We start from the raw sequence: 24862 nt of genomic DNA, 5'->3' as shown, positions 1-24862 counted from the left end.
CTGGGAGTGCATGTGTTCCCTTATCTAGACGATTGGCTGGTAAAGAGCACTTCCCAGGCAGGAGCTTCGCAGTCCATGCAGATAACTATTCAAGTGCTAGAGCTACTAGGGTCTGTAATCAATTACCCAAAGTCCCATCTAATCCCAGTTCAAAAATTGGAATTTATAGGGGCTCTGTTGTGCACGAGGATAGCTTGTGCCTATCTTCCCGAGGCAAGAGCAGACAACCTTCTGTCTCTGGTCTCCAGGGTTCAAGTGTCTCAACAGATCACAGCTCAGCAGATGTTGAGACTTCTGGGGCACATGGCTTCCACAGTTCATGTAATTCCCATGTCACGTCTACACATGAGATCAGCTCAATGGACCCTAGCTTCCCAGTGGTATCAGGCTACAGGGAATCTAGAGGATGTGATCCAGCTGTCCACCGACTTTCGGAATTCCCTTCAGTGGTGGACAATTTGATCCAATCTGGTTTTGAGATGCCCATTCCAAATTCCTCAGCCACAAAACGTGCTGACGACGGATGCATCCCTCCTAGGGTGGGAAGCGCATGTAGATGGGCTTCATACTCAAGGAGCTTGGTCCTTTCAGGAAAAGTGTCTTCAGATTAACCTCCTGGAGTTACGAGCGATCTGGAACGCTCTAAAGGCTTTCAGAGATCGACTGTCCAACCAAATCATTCTAATTCAAACAGACAATCAGGTTGCGATGTACTATCTCAACAAGCAAGGGGGTACCGGTTCTCACCCTCTGTGTCAGGAAGCTGTTCAGATGTGGCTTTGGGCTCACCAGCACGGCATGATTCTCCAAGCCATTTATCTAGCAGGCGTAAACAACAGTCTGGCCGACAGGTTGAGCAGGATAATGCAACCTCACGAGTGGTCGCTCATCATGGCTGTAGCCCGAAAGATCTTCCGAGAGTGGGGCACCCCCTCGGTGGATCTTTTTGCCACTCAACTAAATCACAAGGTCCCTCAATTCTGTTCCAGACTACAGGCCCACGGCAGGCTAGCGTTGGATGCCTTTCTCCTTCATTGGGGGACAGGCCTTCTGTACGCGTATCCTCCCATACCTCTGGTGGGGAAGACTTTGCTGAAACTCAAGCAAGATTGCGGAACCATGATTCTAATCGCTCCCTTCTGGCCGCATCAGATTTGGTTCCCTCTTCTTCTGGAGTTGTCCTCCGAAGAACCGTGGAGATTGGAGTGTTTTCCAACCCTCATTACTCAGAACAAGGGGGCGCTTCTGCATCCCAGCCTCCAGTCCCTGGCTCTCACGGCCTGGATGTTGAGAGCTTAGAATTCGCCTCCTTGGGTCTCTCTGAAGGTGTCTCCTGAGTCTTGCTTGCTTCCAGGAAAGATTCCATGAAAAGGTGTTACTCTTTTAAATGGAAGAGGTTTGCCGTCTGGTGTGACAGCAGGGCCCTAGATCCTTTTTGTTGTCCTACACAGACCTTGCTTGACTACTTTCTACACCTGTCAGAGTCTGGTCTTAAGACTAACTCAGTAAGGGTTCACCTTAGTGCGATTAGTGCTTACCATCATCGTGTAGAAGGAAAGCCTATCTCTGGACAGCCTTTAGTTGTTCGCTTCATGAGAGGTTTCCTTTTGTCAAAGCCCCCTGTCAAGCCTCCTCCAGTGTCATGGGATCTCAGTGTCGTTCTCACCTAGCTGATGAAACCTCCTTTCGAGCCACTGAATTCCTGCCATCAGAAGTACTTGACCTGGAAGGTCATTTTCTTGGTGGCTGTTACTTCAGCTCGTAGGGTCAGTGAGCTTCAGGCTTTAGTGGTTCATGCTCCTTATCTTACATTTCATCATAACAGAGTAGTCCTCTGCATGCACCCTAAGTTCCTGCCGAAGGTGGTGTCGGAGTTCCATCTGAACCAGTCGATTGTCTTGCCAACATTCTTTCCCCGTTCTCATACCCGTCCTGGCGAAAGCAAGCTGCACACTTTGGACTGCAAAAGAGCATTGGCCTTTTACGTGGAGTGGACAAGCCCCCACAGACAGTCCGCCCAGTTGTTTATTTCTTTTAATCCCAACAAGAGGGGAGTTGCTGTCGGGAAACGCACCATATCTAATTGGCTAGCAGATTGCATTTCCTTCACTTATGCCCAAGCTGGGCTGACTTTAGAGGGCCATGTCACGGCTCATAATGTTAGAGCCATGGCTGCGTCAGTGGCTCATCTGAGGTCAGCCACTATTGAAGAGATCTGCAAGGCTGTGACGTGGTCATCAATCCACACATTCACATCTCACTACTGCCTTCAGCAGGACAGTCGACACGACAGTCGGTTTGGGCAGTCAGTGCTGCAGAATCTGTCTGGGGTTCAGAATCCAACTCCAACCTTCCTAGGCCCAATTTTTATTCTGTTCTAGGCTGCACTCTCAGTTAGCTGTTTTCTTGTTTCAGGTCAATCTTTGTTATGTCCTCGCCGTTGCGAGATCCAATTGACCAATGGTTATTGGTTTGAGTGAGCCTGGGGGCTAGGGATACCCCACACGTGAGAATATCAGCCTGCTTGTCCTCGGAGAAAGCGAAGTTTCTTACCTGAAGCAGGTATTCTCCGAGGACAGCAGGCTGGATATTCTCACAATCCCTCCCACCTCCCCTTTGGAGTTGTCTTTTCTCTTTACTATTGGATTTAACTGAGGAGCGGGACCGTGCGACGGGCAGGAAATTACGTGCGCGCATGTGCAGTACGGTTGCCACGCATGGTAGAATGCTCCAGAAGAGATTTCTACAGATTTTTGCTGAAAATCCCCCGGGTGCCGACGTGACATCACCCACACGTGACAGAATACCTGTTTCAGGTAAGAAACTTCGCTGTCTGTTTTCATTTTACAATAGGTGAATTGATGTTCTAGTGCTCACTGTAGTGTTTAAGATGCTTTCCTTTTCCTTGTGTGACTCGTAGAAATGTCTGCTTATGGTATGGTAGAATTGCTCTAAATGTCCTGAGTGTTTTGTATTCTCGGTATGGTGGTTTTAAGGTTTGCAACATAGGTTACGAATATGTATCTGGTTTATGTTGCTGTAGGACAGCTGTTGGGCAGACTGTTTATTAAAAATTATTTAGGATCCCAAAAAACACTACTCACACCTATATATACATAGTGCCCACCCCAGTGGCGTAGCCAGACTTGACATTTTGGGTGGGCCCAGAGCTAATATGGGTGGGCACTATGTAAATAGGTATGAGTAGTGTTTCTTGGGATACTACAAAAAATGCCTTAGAATACACTTGATGATGGATTTCTAAGTAGTCTGCCCAACAGCTGCCCTGTATCAATATAAACCACATACATACTTAATGACAAAAAAACAGTATTTTTTATTATAGTTACTTTATGCCATATCAAACTTGACCAGACATAAGGCCATCCCCATAGCCAGCATCAGCCCTTCCCTTCTGTACCTTTTTTTATTTTAACCTGGGAACTGAGCCCACCCCCACCCAGAAACCAACTAACATTAAAATTCATTGTTGGTGGGTTTCTGGGTGGGGGTGAGCTCTTCACTGCCTAGGGAAACAAAAGGTATATTTAATGATTAAATATACCTTTTTTTCCCTAAGCAGTGAAGAGCCCACCATCACCACTACACTGTACATGTTAAAAAAAAAGATAGGTATTTTACCTGAGGAGCTGGGCTTCAGTTTTCCAAATTTGTGTGCAGTGTGCACGTTTTGCAGCAGCAGAATCGCCATAGAGCACTATCCTCAAGAAAGCCGCAAAACTTCTGGCTGATTTTTCCTGTGGCGCTAGTGTGCGCAACACGGGGACACTGGGGGGCAAGCAAGGAAAGGCAAGTGTGATGGACAGTGAGAAGGAGCCATGCACCGATGGCAGATTTTTTCCTGCGGCACTGGTGTGCGCGCCACGAGAGCTGGGCAAAGCAAGGCAGAACCCTGAGAGTGACGGCGACTGACATTGAGGACTGCCACGCAAGTGCACTGACGGCAGATTTTTTTCCTGTGGCGCTGGTGTGCACGCCACAAGAGCGCTTGGGGCAAAGGAAGGCAGGGCCCTGACAGTGAGGCCGACGTCGGAGTGAGAGCAGCAGCGATGTGTGATGCTAGTGAGGCCGACGTCGAAGTGAAAGCAGCAGCACCAGCGATGTGACGCTAGAGCGACCGACTTCCCTGGAGTGGACCCAACCCATACACACACAAAAAAAATAAATAAACACGAGCGAGGACAGGAGAGCTGCTGCTTTTCTGCGAACTACGGCAGAACTAAAGGCTGTCCAGTGTCCACTCCCAATGCAGTCTGGCGCCTGTCAGGGCAAACTGGGTGGGCCTAAGCTGAGATTGGGTGGGCCTAGGCCCACCCAGGCCCACCCGTAGCTACGCCCCTGGCCCACCCATATTAGCTCTGGGCCCACCCAAAAGATCTGCATGATTGTACACAAAATCATCCACGCAGATGCCCCAATCTACATGCTAAACCTCGTAGACCTACCTCCCAGAAACGCCACAAGATCATCCCGCAAATTTCGCAGCTTGCACTACCCCAGCTGCAGAGGACTTAAATACAAGCTGATGCATGCCTCTACCTTCTCTTACATGAGCACGCAGTTATGGAATGCATTACCAACAGACTTGAAAGCAATCAACGAAACAACTATCTTTCGAAAATCTCTGAAGACATTCTTATTCAACAAGGCCTACAATGAGAACCTACAGCCTCACTAAGTCACCTCACCAACCCACTCAATTATGAACGCTCACCTTCTACAACTACCCTAATCACTCTCTTGCTTCTTCTTTTTTCCCTTCCTAATTGCTACACATTACTAACTGTATCTGATCTGATACCCTGAAATGACAATGTTAACAAATCTATGTAAGCCACATTGAGCCTGCAAATAGGTGGGGGGAATGTGGGATACAAATGCAATAAATAAATAAAAATAAATAAATAAAATGTCAGGTCTGGCTACGCCACTTGCTGGATCCACACCGAATGCTATTCTATAATAGGCACGCTCCCTTTATAACCTAGCACTTAGAGCTCAATTTTTTGGGTGCTGAATTTTTGGTGCCATTTATTGAATTCCCTCCTATATGGATAATGGCCAGGAATATTCAGGTATTTTTAAACACCAGAACCACCATTTAAAGGAAATACTACTACTACTACTTAACATTTCTAAAGTGCTACTAGGGTTACGCAGCGCTGTACAATTTTAACATGGAAGGACAGTCCCTGCTCAAGGAGCTTACTGAGATGTTTAAATATTGACCTGTTAGCTTCTATATCTTGTCTCCTTTATCTCCCAATGATATTGGTACCCACATGCATCATGACAGCTGGTTTTTCCCTGGTATTTAATGAAATCTTAATTTGGTGTCTTATGAAGTCCACTACTTTAACATTAGACAAGTTACCACATGATCCTCACATCTACCAGCAAGTTAGTTAATTATATTCCTAATGAATGACTTAGGAACTGGAATATTTTCAGACATAGTAAATGAATATAAAATTACTCACCAACATCTTCAGAAAGCTTGTCTACAGGAACACAAAACAGAGAAGAGTCAGTGCATTCAATAAAAGCCATTGGGACTAATATTCAAAGGATGTGTGCTTGTAACTAAGAGGTATGCTCCTACACTGGGCTCTCTGAAAATTTACTATGGCCGAGTTCTTAAATTAATGCTCAAAGTGTTACTTAACTGAATGATTACTAAAGGAAATTAGGATTTGGACTTAACACTGATTTTAGTGGGTGTTAGCTGCAAATCTAATGCTTTTCCTATTGAGGATATGTTTTATATAGGTCATGCACCAATGTAGTCATTAGCACGAAGTAACTGCTAGGATTTAACAGTGAAGCAAATAGCAATTACTACAGTGGAAGCGCTAAATGATCCATTCTTAACAAAACTATATATTGTGCCTGAAAAATTGACATCAATTAAAGACACACTTAGTGGGATTCTATAAAGATTGTACACAACTTAATTGAACAACAAGCCAATCAGTAATGATAATTGAGAGATAACAATTATCGGCAGTAATTGGCAATAATTAGGATTTAGGCACATATCTAATTCTACAACGGATTGCGCCTGAATCCTATCGTGCATAAAAATTTGGGGGCGTGGTTAGGGTCTTGTTCTCAGATTTTTGTGTGTTGAAAGAGAGTCACGCCTACGTGTGCCTAACTTAGGTGTCAGTATTTAGGCCTGGTTATAACAGATCTAATTGCAGTCACCCACACATAGGTACAACTTACTGCTAAGTGTGAATCTATTAGAGACAAATCTATAAAGGAAACATATTCATTATAGAATCACAGTACGTGCATCACTTTATCAGTGCTGCTCTTTAGCACTACTTATAGAATTTACTCCTTAGTGCATTACCTAGATCACCATAACAAGATAATGTTTCAAAGCCCTCGCAATGCCTTCTTCCAGAAAAATTCCTTACCACAAGCTCTAATAGGTATGTTACCGCAAGCAATTGCCTCTACAGAATCCCTGCTTTGTGCACTGTATCCCAGTGCCTTTTCTTGAATCTATTCCATAGCGTCCAGTGAAGCTGTTTGCAGCTGGATTTGTCTAAAGAAATTATATGTCGGCTCTTCTGACTAACAGGACAAATTCTATGTAGAATGTGACAACAGCCATACCAATCCCATAGATGACTGGTATTTCTGAAGATGAGACAATCCATTGGTTGTTAGTCTGCGAGTGACTGGGGAAAACAAATAACTTGAATTTAATGTGATTATGACTGAAAGAGTTCAGACCTTAGTTAGTTTATTGGAAGATTAAACATCCAATGTCTTCTGTGTTTCTCCTTTCTCCTCTTCTATATAATAAGTTATTTGCAACCATTGAGCAGGTTAATTAGGAAACATGGTATTTTAGCTTATATATATTTCATTTGTCTGTTAGATGAGAGCAACAAGATTTGAAGAGATTATAATTATGTCTGGCTAAGGTTTGGTTTGGTTGGAGTTGAGTAAATTGAAACAGAATGTATCCAAAACTACTTGTTCAGGCTTTGCTAATATTATGTAAGATATTGTACTGAGATGATTGATGAGTGAAACAGAAGAATTATCAAGGGTAGCTTCTGGTAAAATTTTAGGGGTAATCATAGAAAAAGATACACTACATCAACCGGCTCACCTTTATCCACATGTTTATTTACGCCTTCAAAGACATGAAGCAAATTGGTGAGGCAAAACTTCCCTTAGCTGAACCCATTCAGACTCTGTTTCATTAAACCATAATGGGCAAGACTTAAGAAGTGTTATTATTTCAGCCACAGTAAATACATAGAACACTACTTACTGTTATCTGCAGTGAGCATTTCTACAAGAGAATAAAAGTGGGAAGAATCAGTGATGCAGCATTATTGGCACTAGAATGTATATTCATTATGATAACCAGCTTTTCCTCTACACATACTAAAATGTTGTATATTGTGCATGAGGTCTAGGCAAATCACCAAGTGATCGTCACATCCACCAGCCACCCAGCTATTAGCATATCTAATGACTTACTTAAGAACTGGAATAGTTTTCGACCACAGTAAATAATCATACAGTGACTCACAAAGGCCGATATTTATACTGCAGGAGGCAGCCCCCATAAGCTGAGCCCAGATAGTCAATGGTGGGCTGTTTGACCGGCATTCAATATCCAGGGATTTTTGGGCGCTGAAATGTTAACCGGCTATGCCGATATTCACCACCAGCCAGTTAACATTTTAGCAGTCAAAGATAGGCTTTGCTATTTCAGTGGCCTGACCCCTCAACATAGCTGGTTTGGCACTAAATATCTGCACCTAACTGGCTATGTCGCTTGATATAACCGGTTAGTGGCTAGCCAAGAGCTAATCAGTTATCTCCTGCTGAATATCTGTGGTTAGGCGGCTAACTGCTATTTAACCAACCAGGAGCCGTTGGTTTACATATCGGGGGAAAGCTTTTCTGAAAGAAAACAAACGAGAAAAGAATCTGTGCATGCAGCAAAACTAAAACGAGAACCTACATACATTATGAAAACTGGCTGTTCCCCAGTACGTTCTAAAATCTTGTATATTATGCATGAGGTCCCCCATTTTCACAGCAGATGGGCAAATTACCAATTGGGTGACTCTGTAACTAGGTGCTTCCACTTAGATGTTCATTCTGTAATGGAAAATAGGAAAGCTTGCATAATCATGAATGTAAAGCACCTCACACTTATGCCAACTGTAGAGCTGGCACAAGTGCAAGTGCCAAAGTGTGTCAGGAATGCAAGTATTTTATAGCATTTTATAAGCCACTGCTAATTGCCATATATAACAACCCTAACATTCAAGGTATTTGGTGTAGAAATATTTCTATCAAATTCTCTGCCTATACAGATGACATTCTATTGTTTCCAATGCTGTCTTCGATCCCTCATTTGCTTTCCATTATATCTGATTAGTCTTGCTGATCTGGCTACAAGCATAACCAAAGAGAAAGAATTAATGCCTTAACTATCCTTACATAGAGCAAGATGTTTCTGCGTTTAACTACATTTGGTCTCCTACCAAACTAAAATACTTGGGTATCTTCTTTGGTCGTATAGTGGAAGAAACAAAACTTGTAAATAGTAATCATCTTCTGGAAATAGTGGCATCAATTATGAAACAAATATCTCTTTGGTTTGAAGACCTGAACTTTGTACTGCTTCCACCAAGATATCATTTTGAATCAATATGTTGGCATTCTTATCCCCTTTCATTTAATACCATTTACCTCTTTAAATGATGCTTCGTTGAAAGATGTTATAACCCAAAGCACATCAGAGGTAGTTAAAACCGTTGAAACTTGTTTAACAACTCATTGGTCTCATACACATTTCATTCCAATATGGAACAATAATCACTTTAAAATTCAAAATAGAGTCACTAATTGGAAAATATGGCAATCGGCACCATTTTTGAGCAGACGCCCAAACTCTTTTGAAGCCTGATGAGTGATTTATTCTGTATCCCCCTGATGAAGCAAGAAATTGTGAAACCTAGATCCAAGTCGGGAAGGAATAATGATAAGAATCTATTGCACCATACCTATCATTGCTAATTCATATATTTGAGCATTAAAGGATAAGTACATCATCATCTTTGAACTTATTTCTTCATGATTTATTGACCAAGATTGTTTTTAAGAACTGTTAACCACTGGGTCAATGGACCGTTTCAACTGTTTATGGACACTTTGAATGCTCTTTTGTCTTAAATCAATGTGGAAGTGCGATGATAGAGAAAAGTGGCTATTTATGGGGTTATTTTACAAAGGCGCATTAGGCTCTATGGGCAAGCAGCATGCGCCAAGACTACCACCAGGTTACCGTGCCCCCTAGCGGTAATTTCAGGTTTGCCGTGTACCCGTAATGCCTGAATGATTTATTTATTTATTTCCTCCCACGCACGGCATTTCCAGTGGTAATCAGCAGTTAGCGCACATAGACCAGTCACCGTGGTGTAGTACGTGAGCCCTTACTGCTAGATCAATGGATGGTCTTAAGGGCTCAGGCCGGTTTTAGGCATGTGCTGGTTTTAGTTTTGTGGAATGCCCTTTTCCCATCCCATTAAAAAACAGCCCTTTTTTGCAGACGCGGTAGAAACTGGCCCAGCGTGTGCCAAAAACACACACCTACACTACCGCAGGACACTTTTTACTGCAGCTTAGTAAAAGGACCCAGAAATGAGTTTTTCACTTTGGTCACAAGGTTTTTCTGAGCACCTTCACTTTTAATCTTTTTTTCTATTGTGTGCTATCCTGGGAAATAGGAATAATGATATGATTTGTTTTCCTGGGTTGTTGAAAAGAAAGAAAAAAGAGATACAGTAGCATTTAGATCTCATATTTGACTTTTTTTAAATTGTTTAATTTCTGAGATAATTTCTCCTTTCCTTTTTTTATATTTATTTATTGATTTTTTAAATACAATTCCAAAGTGAACTTTGACAAGAAATATGCGAAATCTTCAAAGGAAATAAACAATTATGGGAAAAATTCCCTTACACTTCTATCATATATGTTGTAGTCCTCAAAATAGGGGGGGGGGGGGGGACTGACACGTTAATCCTTAAAAAAAAAGAGGATAAGGATAAGCTACAAAGAAATTCTGTCATATTACAAAAGGATAGCGTTTAAGAGACTACAATTACATCATATAACTAAAGTCCAATAATAATAAGAATCCCTGACCAAGATGGTGTTGAGACCAGACGCGCTAAGCTAAGCTCTGGAGAGTCTTTTTTTTTTTGGTTCAATCTGTTTTTTATTCATTTTTCCATAACAGACAGTAAATTTATTACCAATGACAATAACAATTTAACAAATAGGTCAATGTACACTGACTATATATGTATGGGGTATGCAATCATATCAGATGTTATAAATTAATGCCTATATATGAATAGTACCTGGACATTATTAATTAACTGGATGAATATTTCAACACAGGAGACCATATTCTATTATATGCTATAAGGGAACCACATTTCTCAGTTGCTACTTTTTCATATTTAGCAATTAGATATACTGAATTCCACCACATTTCATGAGTTAACTTTGTAAAATCTTTCAAATTTTGACAGATCAATTTTATAGCCACGTGGATCAATCAATATACGTAATAATTTAAACATATGTGATGGCATTGCAGTATTAATACCAAATTCCCCTGCAATTATAATTTTGTAAGTTAAAGAAATCTTTAAGCTTAAAATGTGAGAAATTGCTTTCTCTATGCGAGACCAATATTCATCCAGTAATGGACAATGATGTAGTAAGTGATCTAAAGTTCCTATATGATTAATAAAAGACCAGCATCGATTGGAGACATCTTTTGATATTTTAGATAGTTTATATGGTGTCCACATAGCTCTATGTAGTATGTAAAATGATGATTGTATATGAGCCGATGATTTTGAGGAATTATATAGTGATGTCCAAATTTTTTCCCATTGATCTTCTGATATTTGATAATTGAGTTCTTTGTTCCAAATGTTTTGTAACGCTGAAGGAGGACGAGAAGATTGCTCTTGAAAAATTTTGTACCATATGGATGCCGTTTTCTTACTTGTATCCAATTGATGACATAGAGGGGCATAATCGAACGCGAACGCCCATATGTAAAAACGTCCATCTCCGGAGACGGCTCCACGAAGAGGCGGAGCGAACCGTAAAATCGAAACGAGATGGCCGTCCATCTTCAGTTTTAATTATACGGTTCGGCCCGCTGTAATCCCATCATTTGTGTCGACTCTAGAGATAGACGACACAAATGGTGAGATCGCTGGACCTAGAGATGGCCGTCCGCGGTTTTCAGCAATAATCGAAAACGCTGCCGGCCATCTCAAAAACGAACCTAATCCAAGCCATTTGGTCGTGGGAGGAGCCAGCATTCGTAGTGCACTGGTCCCCCTGAGATGCCTCTATGCCAGCCTCAAATATCATACTTAGCTCCATGACAGCAGTATGCAGGTCCCCGGAGCAATTTTAGTTTAGTTGGTGCTGCGCGGGACCCTTGCAGAGAGCAAAAATCGGAAGAAAAAAAAAAACCATGCAAGTGCAGTCAGGGACATCCAAATTAAAACAATAGTAATAGGGGGATTCGAACCAGAGCAATTTTAGTTTAGTTGGTGCTGCGCGGGACCCATGCAGAGAGCAAAAATCGGAAGAAAAAAAAACATGCAAGTGCAGTCAGGGACATCCAAAAAAACACAACATGCAAGTGCAGTCAGGGATGTCCAAATTAAAACAATAGTAACAGTGGGATTTGAACCAGCCACCTTCTGATTACACCACCTGTGCTCTAACCACTGCACCACTTATTCAGCTGTTTAGGGCACCTTCCCTTTGCATTAAGTCCCTCGAAGTTTCTGTCAGCCAATCACTGCTCATTTAGCTGACACCGATGTCAGGTAAATGAGCTGTGATTGGCTGACAGAAACTTGGAGGGACTTAATGCAAAGGGAAGGAATGTCTGAGCAAGTGAATAAGTGATGCAGTGGTTAGAGCACAAGTCTTGTAATCAGAAGGTGGCTGGTTTGAATCCCCCCATTACTATTGTTTTAATTTGGACATCCCTGACTGCACTTGCATGTTGTGTTTTTTTGGACGTCCCTGACTGCACTTGCATGTTGTGTTTTTTTGGACGTCCCTGACTGCACTTGCATGTTTTTTTTTTCTTCCGATTTTTGCTCTCTGCATGGGTCCCGCGCAGCACCAACTAAACTAAGATTGCTCTGGTTGGAATCCCCCTATTACTATTGTTTTAATTTGGATGTCCCTGACTGCACTTGCATGGTTTTTTTTGGACGTCCCTGACTGCACTTGCATGGTTTTTTTTTTCTTCCGATTTTTGCTCTCTGCATGGGTCCCGCGCAGCACCAACTAAACTAAAATTGCTCGGGGGACCTGCATACTGCTGTCATGGAGCTAGGTATGGTGTTTGAGGCTGACATAGAGGCTGGAAAAAATATTTAAACAGTTTGTTTTTTAGGGTGGGAGGGGGTTAGTGACCACTGGGGGAGACAGGGGAGATCATCCCCGATTCCCTCCGGTGGTCATCTGGTCAGTTTGGGCACTTTTTGGAAGCTTGGTCGTGAAAAAAACAGGACCAACTTTGTGTGGACTAAATGCTCAGCGGGGACGTCTTGCTTCTTTCCATTATCAGGCACGGAGGTCCATCTGTTAACCACGCCCCGGAACGCTCCTGTCCCGCCTTCACTACCATTAAGCCACGCCCCCAAGAATTTCGCCCGTCCCCATGACGGAAAGCAGTTGGGGCCGTCCAAATTCAGCTTTCGATTATACCTGTTTTTGAGACGGACGTCCATCTCCCGATTTGTGTTGGAAGATGGGCGTCCGTCTCTTTCGAAAATAAGCTGGATAATGTTAAATAGCTAGGTGTATCCTCCTTTAGAATGCCAATATTAAAGTTAGTAGAAATACAATGTTTTAGTTGAATCCATTGGTAATGGCAATGGTTGTGTAGATTATAGGTTACTTGTAGTGTAGAGAAGGGTATCCATTTATGTTTATCTAAAAGTTGATGCAGAAACCAGATTTTTGTTTCTATCCATTTAGGCCATACTATGCATTTCCCATTGATTTTGAGTTTTGGGTTATTCCGGAGATGAATCATTGTAGTCGATTGTATTGGTACTTTTATACATGAGTCCAGTGACCTAAATGATGCTTGAGATGCAGAGATTATAGGATTAATTACTGAGTTGTTTGTTGATGACCAAGGTAATAAGTTTATTGGGATATCTTTAAATAACTTTGCTTCCCAATTTAACCAAAGCGGATCTGAGTGATCTTCTTTAGAGGTGATCCATAAAGAGCTTTGTCTGAGAATGAAAGCTTTGTGGTAATCCATAAAGTTTGGGAAATTAACTCCACCATGTTGTTTAGTGGACTTAAGATATTTTAGTGCAATACGAGGTGGTTTATTAGACCATAAGAATTTAGATAAGATTTGTTCCATATTTTTATATGTACTATCATTTAACATAATCGGTAACATACTTAATACATAGTTTACCTTTGGAACAATCATCATTTTTATGGTGTCTAATCTACCCCACCATGATAATTTAAGTGGTGACCATTTGTTAGTCATTTCTGTTACACAGTTCAAGAGATATGTAGAATTGAGGTTAATGGTTTCATTGACATTAGATCCAAACAATACCCCCAAGTATTTCAAACTAGTGGGTGACCATTTGAAAAGTGACTGTGAATCTTGATGTGATCTAGCTGCCATGTTCATGGGTAGCATTTCTGTTTTAGTGGGGTTTAGTTTGTATCCAGAGATCAGTGAATAGTTATTGATTACTTCTAAGACATGTGGAATGGATGAAGGAGTGGTATATAGTAATACGTCATCTGCGTATGCAGAAAGTTTAGCTGATATATTATCCATTTCTATTCCTTTAATATGGTTAGATTGTAGGATTGTTAAGAGTAGAGGTTCTAAGGCTATATTGAATAATAATGGGGATAGAGGGCATCCTTGTCTTGTACCTCTAGATGGTCTGAAAGAGGGGGAGATTGATAAATAATTTATTGGATGGACAGGTATAAAGTACTTTTATCATGTTTAAGGCATTATGTGTAAATCCAAACCACTGTAATGTATGAAACAGATACAGCCATTCGACACAGTCGAATGCTTTTTCAGCATCTAGACCTATGGCCACATAAGGAGTGTTAGAGGTTTGTGTTTGTATAAGTAAATTAGTGAATAGTCTAGTATTGTTATATGAGTGTCTACCATGCATAAAACCTGTCTGATTGGGGTTTATGATTTTAGGTAAGATAGTTTGTAATCTTTCCGCTATGATTTTTTGCATATATTTTTGCATCAATGTTTATAAGATATAATGGGCGATAATTTTGTATTCTTTGGGGGTCTTTCCCTGGTTTAGGAAAAACAATAGTAGTAGCTTCTGTGAAGGTACCAGAAACTTCTCCAGATGTGATTAAATAATTAAAAAAGGAGCTTAATAAGGGGGCAAGTATATCCTGAAAAGTAAGATAAAATTCCAGTGTAAAGCCATCCGGACCAGGCGCTTTTTTTTTGCCATGGTCTTTATAGCTGATAAAACCTCCTGATCTGTTATAGGGGCTGAAAAAGTCAAGTTATCTTCTTGGTCAATGGTGTTGTGAATTATATTGTTATAAAAGGATATATCAATATGATCTGATTTGGTTTCTGATTTATAAAGATCATCATAAAACTTTAGAAACAATGTTAATATTTGTTGGTTATCTGTTAGAATGACATCATTAGAATCTTTAATATGAGAGATATCATTCTTTTCAGCTCTTGTTTTAAGATAGCTGGCAAGTAAATGTCCAGTTTTGTTATTATTAGAATAGAATTGAGCTGACTTCATGAAAGTCTCTTTGTTTGCAGTGTTGGCTAGTATGACGTTATATTTATATCTGGCTTTTTGTAGTCTGCTTAGAATGTCCATATTAGAAGGTGATGTCTGGTGATTTTTTTCAAGATGGGCTATTGATTTTTCTAATTCTGTGATTTCAGACAAATGTTTTTTTTTCTTTGCTGCAAATCGAATAATTGAACCCCGAATAAATGCTTTGAAAGCATCCCATCTTGTTGTCCATTTAGTATCATTAAGTGTGTTGAACTTAAAGTATTCTAATATATCATTCTTTAATACATCTTTAAATTCAGGATATGACAATAAACTAGCATTAAATCTCCATGATTTTGTTTGTGTTTTGGGTGAGAAATCTGACAATTTTATGGAGATGTGTGCGTGATCGGATAATCTAATGGCATCAATCTGTGTGTCAATTACTTTATCCAGTAATGATTCAGATATTAAGAAATAATCTATGCGAGAGTATGAATTGTGTGGTAAGGAATGGAAGGTATAATCTCTTTCATTATTATGTAAAGTTCTCCAAACAGCACATAATTTAAGGTGCTGTATTAGATCTTTCAGCACAAGCCATGCTTTAGTTTTCTTAAATGTAAAGCAGGATTTTCTATCTAATTCAGGGTTTAAAATTGTGTTGAAGTCACCACCTATGATGATTGGGGTTTCCCCTTCTGCTGTAGTTATGTTTGCTATATCATGAAAGAAATCTGGGCTGTCTGTGTTTGGTGCATATATGTTAAGTAGTGTCAAAGGATCACCATCCACTGTGATACAAACTTTAACCCATCTTCCTAATAAATCTTTATCTACAGAAATGATTTTGATATTGTTTTTTTCCCTTGTTAGTGTAGTAGATATTTTTTTCCCATCAGCAGCTGAGTAGTAAGGAATTTCTGACCATGTAGTTTTAAGTTTAAGAGATTCATAATCAGATAAATGTGTTTCTTGAAAAAATATTATATCAGCTACATATTTGTTTAGTGCAGTTAAGATTTTTTTCCGTTTTATTGGGTTGTTAAATCCCTTAACATTAAGGGATATGATGTTGAACATTATTCTGTATTAGGTATATAGATCAGATATGAGAGCATCCTGTATACGCCTTTTACCCTGTAGATTCTAGAAAACTTTAAGAGTGTTATAATCCTATAGTCAGGTACAATAACAGAAAACATAACCATGTGTAACCAGAAAACATGGTATGATTTAACCATGAGTTGTGAGAACCAGGATAGTCAGCAACATCTCACTGACTCCCATTGAGTATTACTACATGTGAAAATACTGAAATATATAAGATTGAAGAAGAGACAATTATTATATATCTCATACAACACAATAGGGATGATATAGATGAATTGTGTTAATGATAATGAGGGTTTAGCTCTGGAGAGTCTTTAAAAAAGTTTTTTTTTCCTTTTTGTTTGACTATGCCTAAGAGGAAAGGGAAAGTAAGAGGAGGTTTCTTCTTACCCTCTGCTGACCCTACTCAATGACAGTTACCGATCACAGCATATGCGATGCCGATTACATCGAGGGGCGCTCCATTGACCGGATCTGAGAGGAGTCCTGGCCAGGAAAGTGAAGTATCACTAAGTCCCCATAGTCCAAATTGTCAGGTTCTAGAGGCAGAGAGCAGGGTGGAAAACTTGTCCAACTGTCGGAAGTTGCGGCGGAAAGGCGAGATAAGGAGAATTCCCCTCAGGATATGGTGACGCCTCAAGTGGGAGAATCCCATGAAAACCTGAACCTAACGTTTACCCCTAAAGAGAGTGGGAGTGAGGAGAGCGTTTCGGAGAAAAAATCTGCTGTGCAGCTGGAAACAGAAATGCGGCCTAATCCTGGAATGCCCCTACTACCTTTAGAGAATCAAACAAAGGTAACTTTAGATTCCCTCTGGACTGCAATGGAATCTTTGCATAAGGTATGCCTTACTTTTGTTACTAATACAAATTTGAACTCTTCTAAAATTGATTCTCTTCAAGCTCAAATTGTTCTTCAAGAATCTAATTTAAAACAATATGAATCATCTTTGACCCAAGTTAAAGAACTGGAGAGTAAATTACTTCAGAATGCAGATATGGTACATCGTAAATTGGAGAACCTGGAAAATGAGGCTAGATTGTTGAATTTGAGACTTTTAAATTTTCCTTCTACTAAATTTCTCCTTTCCTAAAGTAACGTGTCAGGCTCGCCCAGTGTAGGTGTGAGCTCTTGTGCCCAATGGAGGAGGACTCCTCACCGATCTGTCGGCCAACCTAGAGTTCCCCCTATGTGCCCCTCCGTTTCCCAGGGGTTGAGCCCCCAGGTGCGGGAAGCAAACAGCAGAGAGAACTGAGTCCAGAACAAAGTCCACGGGGCACGGCCAAGCAACAGGCAGAAGCAGGACCAGGAGCCAACAGAGGTCAGTACTGGGCAGCAAGCAGTGGCAGATCCAGGAACAGGCAAAGGTCAATACCAGGCAGCGAACAGTAGCAGATCCAGGAACAGGCAAAGGTCAATACCAGGCAGCAAACAGTAGCAGATCCAGGAACAGGCAAAGGTCAATACCAGGCAGCAAACAGTAGCAGATCCAGGAACAGGCAAAGGTCAATACCAGGCCGCAAACACTAGCAGATCCAGGAACAGGCAAAGGTCAATACCAGGCCGCAAACATTAGCAGATCCAAGAACAGGCAAAGGTCAATACCAGACAGCAAACAGAAGTAGATCCAGAAGCAGTGCAACTACCCAGGAAACAGAGTAGAAGCCAAAGCATGGGAGGACTGGAGGCAGGGCTTTAAATAGGACAGGAATTAGGCCCAAACATGCACAGCTGTCTTCAAGATGGCTGCCCCCACCAGAGATGTCCTCAAGCCCAAATATGGACTTCCTTCCTGAGGCTGCCCAGCTCCAAGATGGCCGCCCCATCCTATAACGCCCACCTCTAAAATGGGCGCCCTATCCTGGAGATGCCCACATCCAAGATGGCCACCATCTCCTCAGATGCCCATACTTTGCTTAAGCAGAGAACATGACAGTATCCTCCCCTAATGCCTCCCCCTCTGCCCTGGGCCTGGTTTAGAGGGGTTTCGATCATGGAAGTCCCGTAGCAAGCTGGGGGCATAAAGCTGATTTGCTGGTTCCCATGAGTTATCCTCAGGCCCATCGTGTTTCCATGCCAATAGATAGTACAGTCGTCCCCGTTTAAACTTTGAATCCAGTATTTCTTGTACCTCATACTCAGGTTCTGAGGAGACCTCCGGGATTGGCCCCACCTTGGGTTTGGGGTGCCACTTGGAGGATACCAATGGCTTGAGTAAAGATACATGGAACACATTATGTATCTTGAAGTGTGGAGGCAATCGTAGTCTATATGTAACGGCCCCTATCTGCTCAGTAATGGCAAATGGTCCAATGAATCTGGGAGCGAATTTAAAGGAAGGCAATCTGAGTTTGAGATATTTGGTATTGAGCCATACCCGTTGTCCTAGCCGGAGTAGTGGTGCAGAGCGCCTCTTCTGATCTGCAAATCGTCGATATTTCTCTGTGGCTTGTTGGAGGTGTGACTGTACTTCATCCCAAACTTTCCGGAGGTCAGTTAAGGTCCTTAGCAGTTGAGGTGGAGCAGTGGTTGAAACATCTCCGGCCACCTGTGGCATGGGGAGAGGCAATCATGGGTGCCATCCATAGGCCGCGAAGAACGGAGAGGTGTGAGAGGCCGAGAGAAAGCTATTATTATAAGTGAATTCTGCCCATGGTAACAACAAGGCCCAGTCATCCTGCCGAATATTTACATGCATCCGCAGGTACAGTTTCAGCGTCTGATTAACCCGCTCCACCATTCCATTGGTTGCGGGATGGTATGCTGATGAGAAGTGGTTCATGATTCCAAAGCTTGTACATAAGGTCCTCAAGAATTTGGACGTGACCTGGGGCCCTCGGCCACTGATGATATGTATTGGTAACCCGTTGTAACACTCTGTTACACTCCTACCTGGCTGCTCCTGGTGGCAGCCATCTTGGAAGGTTCAGTTGAGGGCCGGCCATCTTGAGAGGTGCATTTGATCAGTCCCTGAGGACGGCCATCTTGAGTGGAGCATCTACATCGGTTCCTGAGGGGCAGCCATCTTGAGAGGCTTATTCCTATGGGCGTGCTCAATGAGGTTCCTTGCCCGTCAGCTGTGGCAGGGATCCCCTGATGTGAGGCCTATTTAAGAACTGAACATAATCATCAGTTTGCTTCGGCTTCTATTGTTGTAGAGGTCGCAGTCCACGTCTGTGTTCCACAGCCGGCTATTCTGTGTTCCTGTGCTTTGACCCTTGGATTGTTTACTTGACTACCCGCTGTGTTGCTGCCTGTCTAGACTTCGGACTGATCCTTGACTATCCGCTGTGTGGCAGTTTCCCTAGATCCTGGACTGTGCCTGCTCTCCCACCTGTCTGGTCAGTGGCTGCTCAACCCCGTCCTGGTGGCCGCCTGCACCTGGTGGCTCAACTCCCGGGGAACGGCAGTCGCTGCCCAGGTGAAGCTAGGGGTTGTCCGGCTGCCTGACCGAGTGCGGTGTCACTCAATCTATGCCGTGCTCAGTCGGGGCACAAGGGCTCACTTCTCCAGTCGTTACACCCATGGAGGCGGAAAATATGGAGCATAAACTGCTGGGCTAAAGCTGCCGCTGATAGAAGCCCCTTTAGGGGAACAAAGTGTGCCATATGTGAGAATCGGTCAATCACCACCCAAATGTCCGTACGACCCTGAGAGGAGGGTAGCTCCATTATGAAGTCCATGGAGACCTCTTGCCATGGCACTTGTGGAACTGGTATTGGTTGGAGCAACCCCCATGGCTTTTCGGGAGTGTTCTTGTGTTGAGCACACGTAGGGCAAGTGGTGACATACTGCAGGACATCTTGGGCCATATGAGGCCATTGGTAAAACCGGGAAATAAGGTGTAATGTCTTATGGTAGCCTTGGTGTCCCGCAATCCTGGAAGCATGTCCCCATCTAAATATTTTCCTCCTGAACCGAGGGCACACACGAATCTTGGAAGGGCTCTGGGTAGGTATCGCGGAAACAGCGATGCATGCCGGATCCAACATAGGACTTCACTCCTCAATCTCCTCCGGCAGGTCAAAGGCTCTGGATAGGGCATCAGCCTGTACATTTCTAACTGCAGGGCGAAAACTGAGACAAAAATTGAAGCAGGCGAAAAACAAGGACCACCTAGCCTGACGAGGATGAAGTCTCTTTGCCTCCAGCAGATACAATAGGTTCTTGTGGTCAGTGATAACAGAAATCGGATGTACTGCCCCCTCCAATAGATATCGCCATTCCTCGAAGGCCAGTTTAAGGGCCAGTAGCTCTCGATCTCCGACCGTATAGTTCTGTTCCGCTGCAGTACGTTTTTTAGAAAAAAAGAAACAAGGGTGCCTCTTCCCTGCATCTGAAGTCTGTGATAGGATAGCCCCAGCTCCTAAGGCCGAAGCGTCCACCTCCAGAATGAATGGCAGCTGGGTATCCGGACCGTGAAGAACCGGGGTAGATAAGAAAGCCTGTTTTAAGCTTTCAAAGGCTTCAATAGCTTGTGGGGTCCAATCCCTCACATTGGCTCCCTTCTTCGTCAAGGCCATAAGGGGAGCTGCAACTACTGAATATTGATGGATAAATTGTCTATAGTAGTTGGCGAAGCCCAAGAACCTTTGTATCGCCCGTAAGCCCTGCTGGCGTGGCCAATCTTGAATAGCCCGGACTTTCCCGGAGTCCATCCACAACCCAGTAGCTGAGATAATGTATCCCAAAAAAGGAATACTTTGTTGATGGAATTCACACTTCTCAAGTTTGGCGAATAGGCGATTCTCTCGTAGCCTTTGACGTACCACCCGCACATGTTTTATGTGTTCTTGGGGTGATTTGGAAAAAAACAGGATATCGTCCAGATAGACAATTTCTGAGGGGTATAACAAATCTTGAAAGATGGAGTTGACAAAGTCCTGGAAGACAGCTGTGGCGTTACACAGGCCAAAAGGCATGACTAAATATTCAAAGTGCCCCTCATGAGTGTTAAACGCCGTCTTCCATTCATCCCCTGGCCGGATACGCACTAAGTTATAAGCACTTCTCAGGTCCAACTTGGAGAAAATGGTGGCCCCTTGGAGATGATCAAAGAGCTCCGGAATAAGGGGTAAGGGATACTTGTTTTTAATCGTGATGGCATTTAATCCTCGACAATCAATACATGGACGTAAAGAGCCGTACTTCTTGGACACACAAAAAAAATCCCACACCAGCGGACAAGGAAGAAGGCCGGATGAAATCTTTTTTCAAATTTTCCTGGACGTACTGGCGCATAGCATCAGACTCACCACGGGACAGAGTATACAATCGCCCCCGAAGAGGCATCTGTCCAGGCACAAGATCAATCGCACAATGAAAAGGACGATGAGGAGGAAGAACATCCACTTCTCAGGCATCAAACACGTCCCGGTACGTTTGATACTCCGTGGGAAGTTGGGGACTGCAAGCTTTTATACCTCCCGTTGCCACCCTCACGTTACCACCGGATGAGACCCTGAGTTTAAGGCAGGTCTCTTGACACCGAGGGCTCCAACTAGCCACATCACCGATCCTCCAGTTAATCTGAGGCATGTGCTGGCATAGCCAGGGCATGCCCAGGATTACCGAGTGGATAGCCTGAGGAAGCACGTACAATAGGATCGTCTCTTCATGACTCACCCCAACCCTCATTTGTAAAGGTTTGGTGATCTGTGTGATAGTGTGAGGCAAGGCCATCCCCTGCACAGAGGTTATCTGCAGTGGCGATCCGCAGGGCACACAAGGATTACCTAACTCCGTCAGGAGTCCAGCAGTGATGAAATTACCTCCAGCTCCAGAATCTATTAGAGCCAATGTGGATAATTTGAAATCCTGATATTGCAAGGATAATGGAACAATAACCAATTTTTCATGTACTGGGGATACTTGTTCAGGCTTAGCGAATACATGACCCAGGGCCACCTGCCTCAGTGGTCCTGGGTCTGGTCGTTTCCTGACTTGCAAGGGCAATAAGCCACCATATGACCATTCTCTCTGCAGTAGAAGCAGAGTCGATTCCTTCGGTGAAAAGCTCGCTCCTTCTCGGAGAGGCGTGATCAGCCCATTACCATTACTTCTACGGAACTCTCCGCCGCAGGCCCCAGTGCCCCAGTGTCCTCTGGGGTGAATGCGGGGACTGTGACCCCGAGGTGGAACATGGTCCTGGATGCTGATTAGCCCGTTCCCGCGCTCTCTCCTGAAACCGGACATCCACTCGGGTACATAGGGAGATCACGGCCGGCTAACTCATCTTTAATGTGGCTGTTTAATCCCTGCCAGAATATGGCAGTCAAGGCCTCTTGGTTCCAGCCAAGTTCCGCAGCTAGAGTCCGTAAGTGAATAGCGTATATCCCCACTGAGTCTGTGCTGCACTCGTAACAGCTCCCCAGCGGTGGAGGACGGTCTTCCGGGAATGTCGAACACTATCCAGAACTGGCGTAGGAACTCGTTGAAATTAATTAACAGAGGATCTCTCTGTTCCCAAAAAGGGGTGGCCCACGCCAGGGCTGATCTAGACAAGAGAGTCATCATATATGTGATTTTGACTTGGTCAGATGGAAAAGCCCGGGGCTGCATTTCAAATAGCATGCTACACTGGTTGATAAAACAGTGGCAGGCAGGTGTGCCATCAAAGCGTGTTAGGTCCGGCAGCCGGAGTCCCAAGGGAGATCCCACCGGCTCCGAGGGACTAGGAGCAACCTGGCGGGCCGTTTGCATCATCTGCATCTGGGAGCAGACATTCTGTAGTGCCGTGGATAGTTGGTTCAGCTGACCTTGCTGCTGTTGTACTATTTGGGTCAATTCGGCAATCTCAGACTTGTCCGACGAACTCATGGCTTCGGCTTTCTGTCAGGCTCGCCTAGTGGAGGTATGAGCTCTTGAGCTCGATGGAGGAGGATTCCTCACCGAGCTGTCGGCCAACCCCAAGTTCTCCCTGTGTCCCCCTCCATTCCCCAGGGGTTGAGCCCCCAGGTGTGGGAAGCAAACAGCAGAGAGAACTGAATCCAGAACAAAGTCCACAGGGCACGGCCAAGCAACGGGCAGAAGCAGGACCAGGAGCCAACAGAGGTCAGTACCGGGCAGCAAGCAGTGGCAGATCCAGGAATAGGCAAAGGTGAATACCAGGCAGCGAACAGTAGCAGATCCAGGAACAGGCAAAGGTGAATACCAGGCATCAAACAGTAGCAGATCCAGGAACAGGCAAAGGTCAATACCAGGCAGCAAACAGAAGTAGATCTAGAAGCACTGCAACTACTCAGGAAACAGAGTAGAAGCCGAAGCATGGGAGAACTGGAGGCAGGGCTTTAAATAGGACAGGAATTAGGCCCAAACATGCACAGCTGTCTTCAAGATGGCTGCCCCCACCAGAGACGTCCTCAATCCCAAATATGAACTTCCTTTCTCAGGCTGCCCAGCTCCAAGATGGCCGCCCCATCCTAACATGTTAGTAATATTAGAAACCTGAGGAGTGATGCCCCCTTGGTTGCCCACTGGGAAGAAAATAAACATGCAATAGAGGATATTAGATGTATAACATTGGTACAGATTCCTGTTTTGGATCGAGGTGGCAATGTAAGTGAAATTTTATTTAATATAGAACAACGCTTTATTTTTCAGTGGAGAACAGTAACGCCTCTAGGGTTAAACCTGGAGGTGGAATGGATTTGAAATGTATACGTAAGAAAGAGGAGTGGCTAGATAATAGTATATATATCCGGTTTAGCCAGCTATAGAGAAACAAATGTCGTCATATCCTGTCAGCCCAGATGCGGAAATCAACCCGAGGGGTAAGTTGCCGAAGAAATTCTTATGATAAAAAGATAATTTAAAAGTGGATTAAAGGTGTGTATTTTTATATATAAAAATTGGAGGTGTAAAGACAAGTTGAAGTGATAAAGGAAGTGTATATATGTTTCATGTAGGTTGAAGGGTGCGGTTTTCCTGAAGAAGCTACGTGCGAAATGCGGTCTCGCATAGAGAACCGAGAGAACTCAAAGAACTGACTGGGAGAATATGTTGGTTTAGAAGGAGCTATTTAGCTTGTGATTGCTGGGACTTCTTAGTGCCAAAGATTAGAAGATGGAAGATTACGTCTAAAGGTTTCTTGATGGCGTTATTGTTTCTTCTGCTGCTACTTTTTTGAACAATATACTCATCGGTTTCGAACAGATCTGTTATAACATTCAAGGACATAATTGATTAATGGAAGGACTTTGAAATAGAAAAAGCCATTATGGAATGAATGCTGAGTAATATATTATTAATGTTCAATGTGTTCTATATGAGCAAGATTTGTCATTGGAATAGGAAGTCTTAACAACGTTAGTATCATTGGGGTATTGTATATGTATGTGATATGGGTGATAGTCTATGTCTTTTTATATAAAGTATTATATTGAGAAATATGAATAAAATGTAAAATTATTTAATAACAGTGAGTACAGGTTATTATAGATTGTTAAAAAACGTACTTTGTTCTAAATATAATAGTTTCCCTATTTGGTAGCATTTTTGATACATGGACGGGAAGATGGCAACTGCCCGGTGGGATACCAAATCTGGGCTGTCAGAAGATAGAATAGTAGAACTATTGGGCGGTACACGATTGTTCTCGGATCCCCTTCAGCAACAGACATGTAGTTGGGAGGAAATTTTAAGAACACATAAGGCACTGGTGAGGACGGAATTACACTCGGCTGCGTTGATTGAGTATTGTCACGCTCATAGAGTCCCGCGTGGACTACGTATTAATAAAGAACCACGGTTCTTGGGTAATGAGCAGTACGTAGCACAGTGGAACTCCGTTATTACTAGATGCTCATTAGATTTAATGTTATTAACCATTGATGTTCTACATGAGG

General features: G+C 43.1%; 1 protein-coding gene across 1 annotated transcript in view; it reads right to left on the bottom strand.

Annotated features, from left to right (window-relative positions):
* Nucleotides 1-24862, bottom strand: part of LOC115466353 (E3 ubiquitin-protein ligase TRIM39-like) — a 399358-nt gene that overhangs the window by 48585 nt on the left and 325911 nt on the right. The window contains exon 18 of the mRNA XM_030197539.1: nucleotides 5502-5522. Coding sequence (XP_030053399.1) covers nucleotides 5502-5522 — 21 coding nt within the window. The remainder of the gene's footprint in view (nucleotides 1-5501; nucleotides 5523-24862) is intronic.

The sequence above is a fragment of the Microcaecilia unicolor genome, chromosome 3 (genome assembly GCF_901765095.1).
Source record: "Microcaecilia unicolor chromosome 3, aMicUni1.1, whole genome shotgun sequence".
In the NCBI taxonomy this organism is placed as follows: domain Eukaryota; kingdom Metazoa; phylum Chordata; class Amphibia; order Gymnophiona; family Siphonopidae; genus Microcaecilia; species Microcaecilia unicolor.
This window is presented reverse-complemented; position numbering and strand designations above follow the sequence as displayed.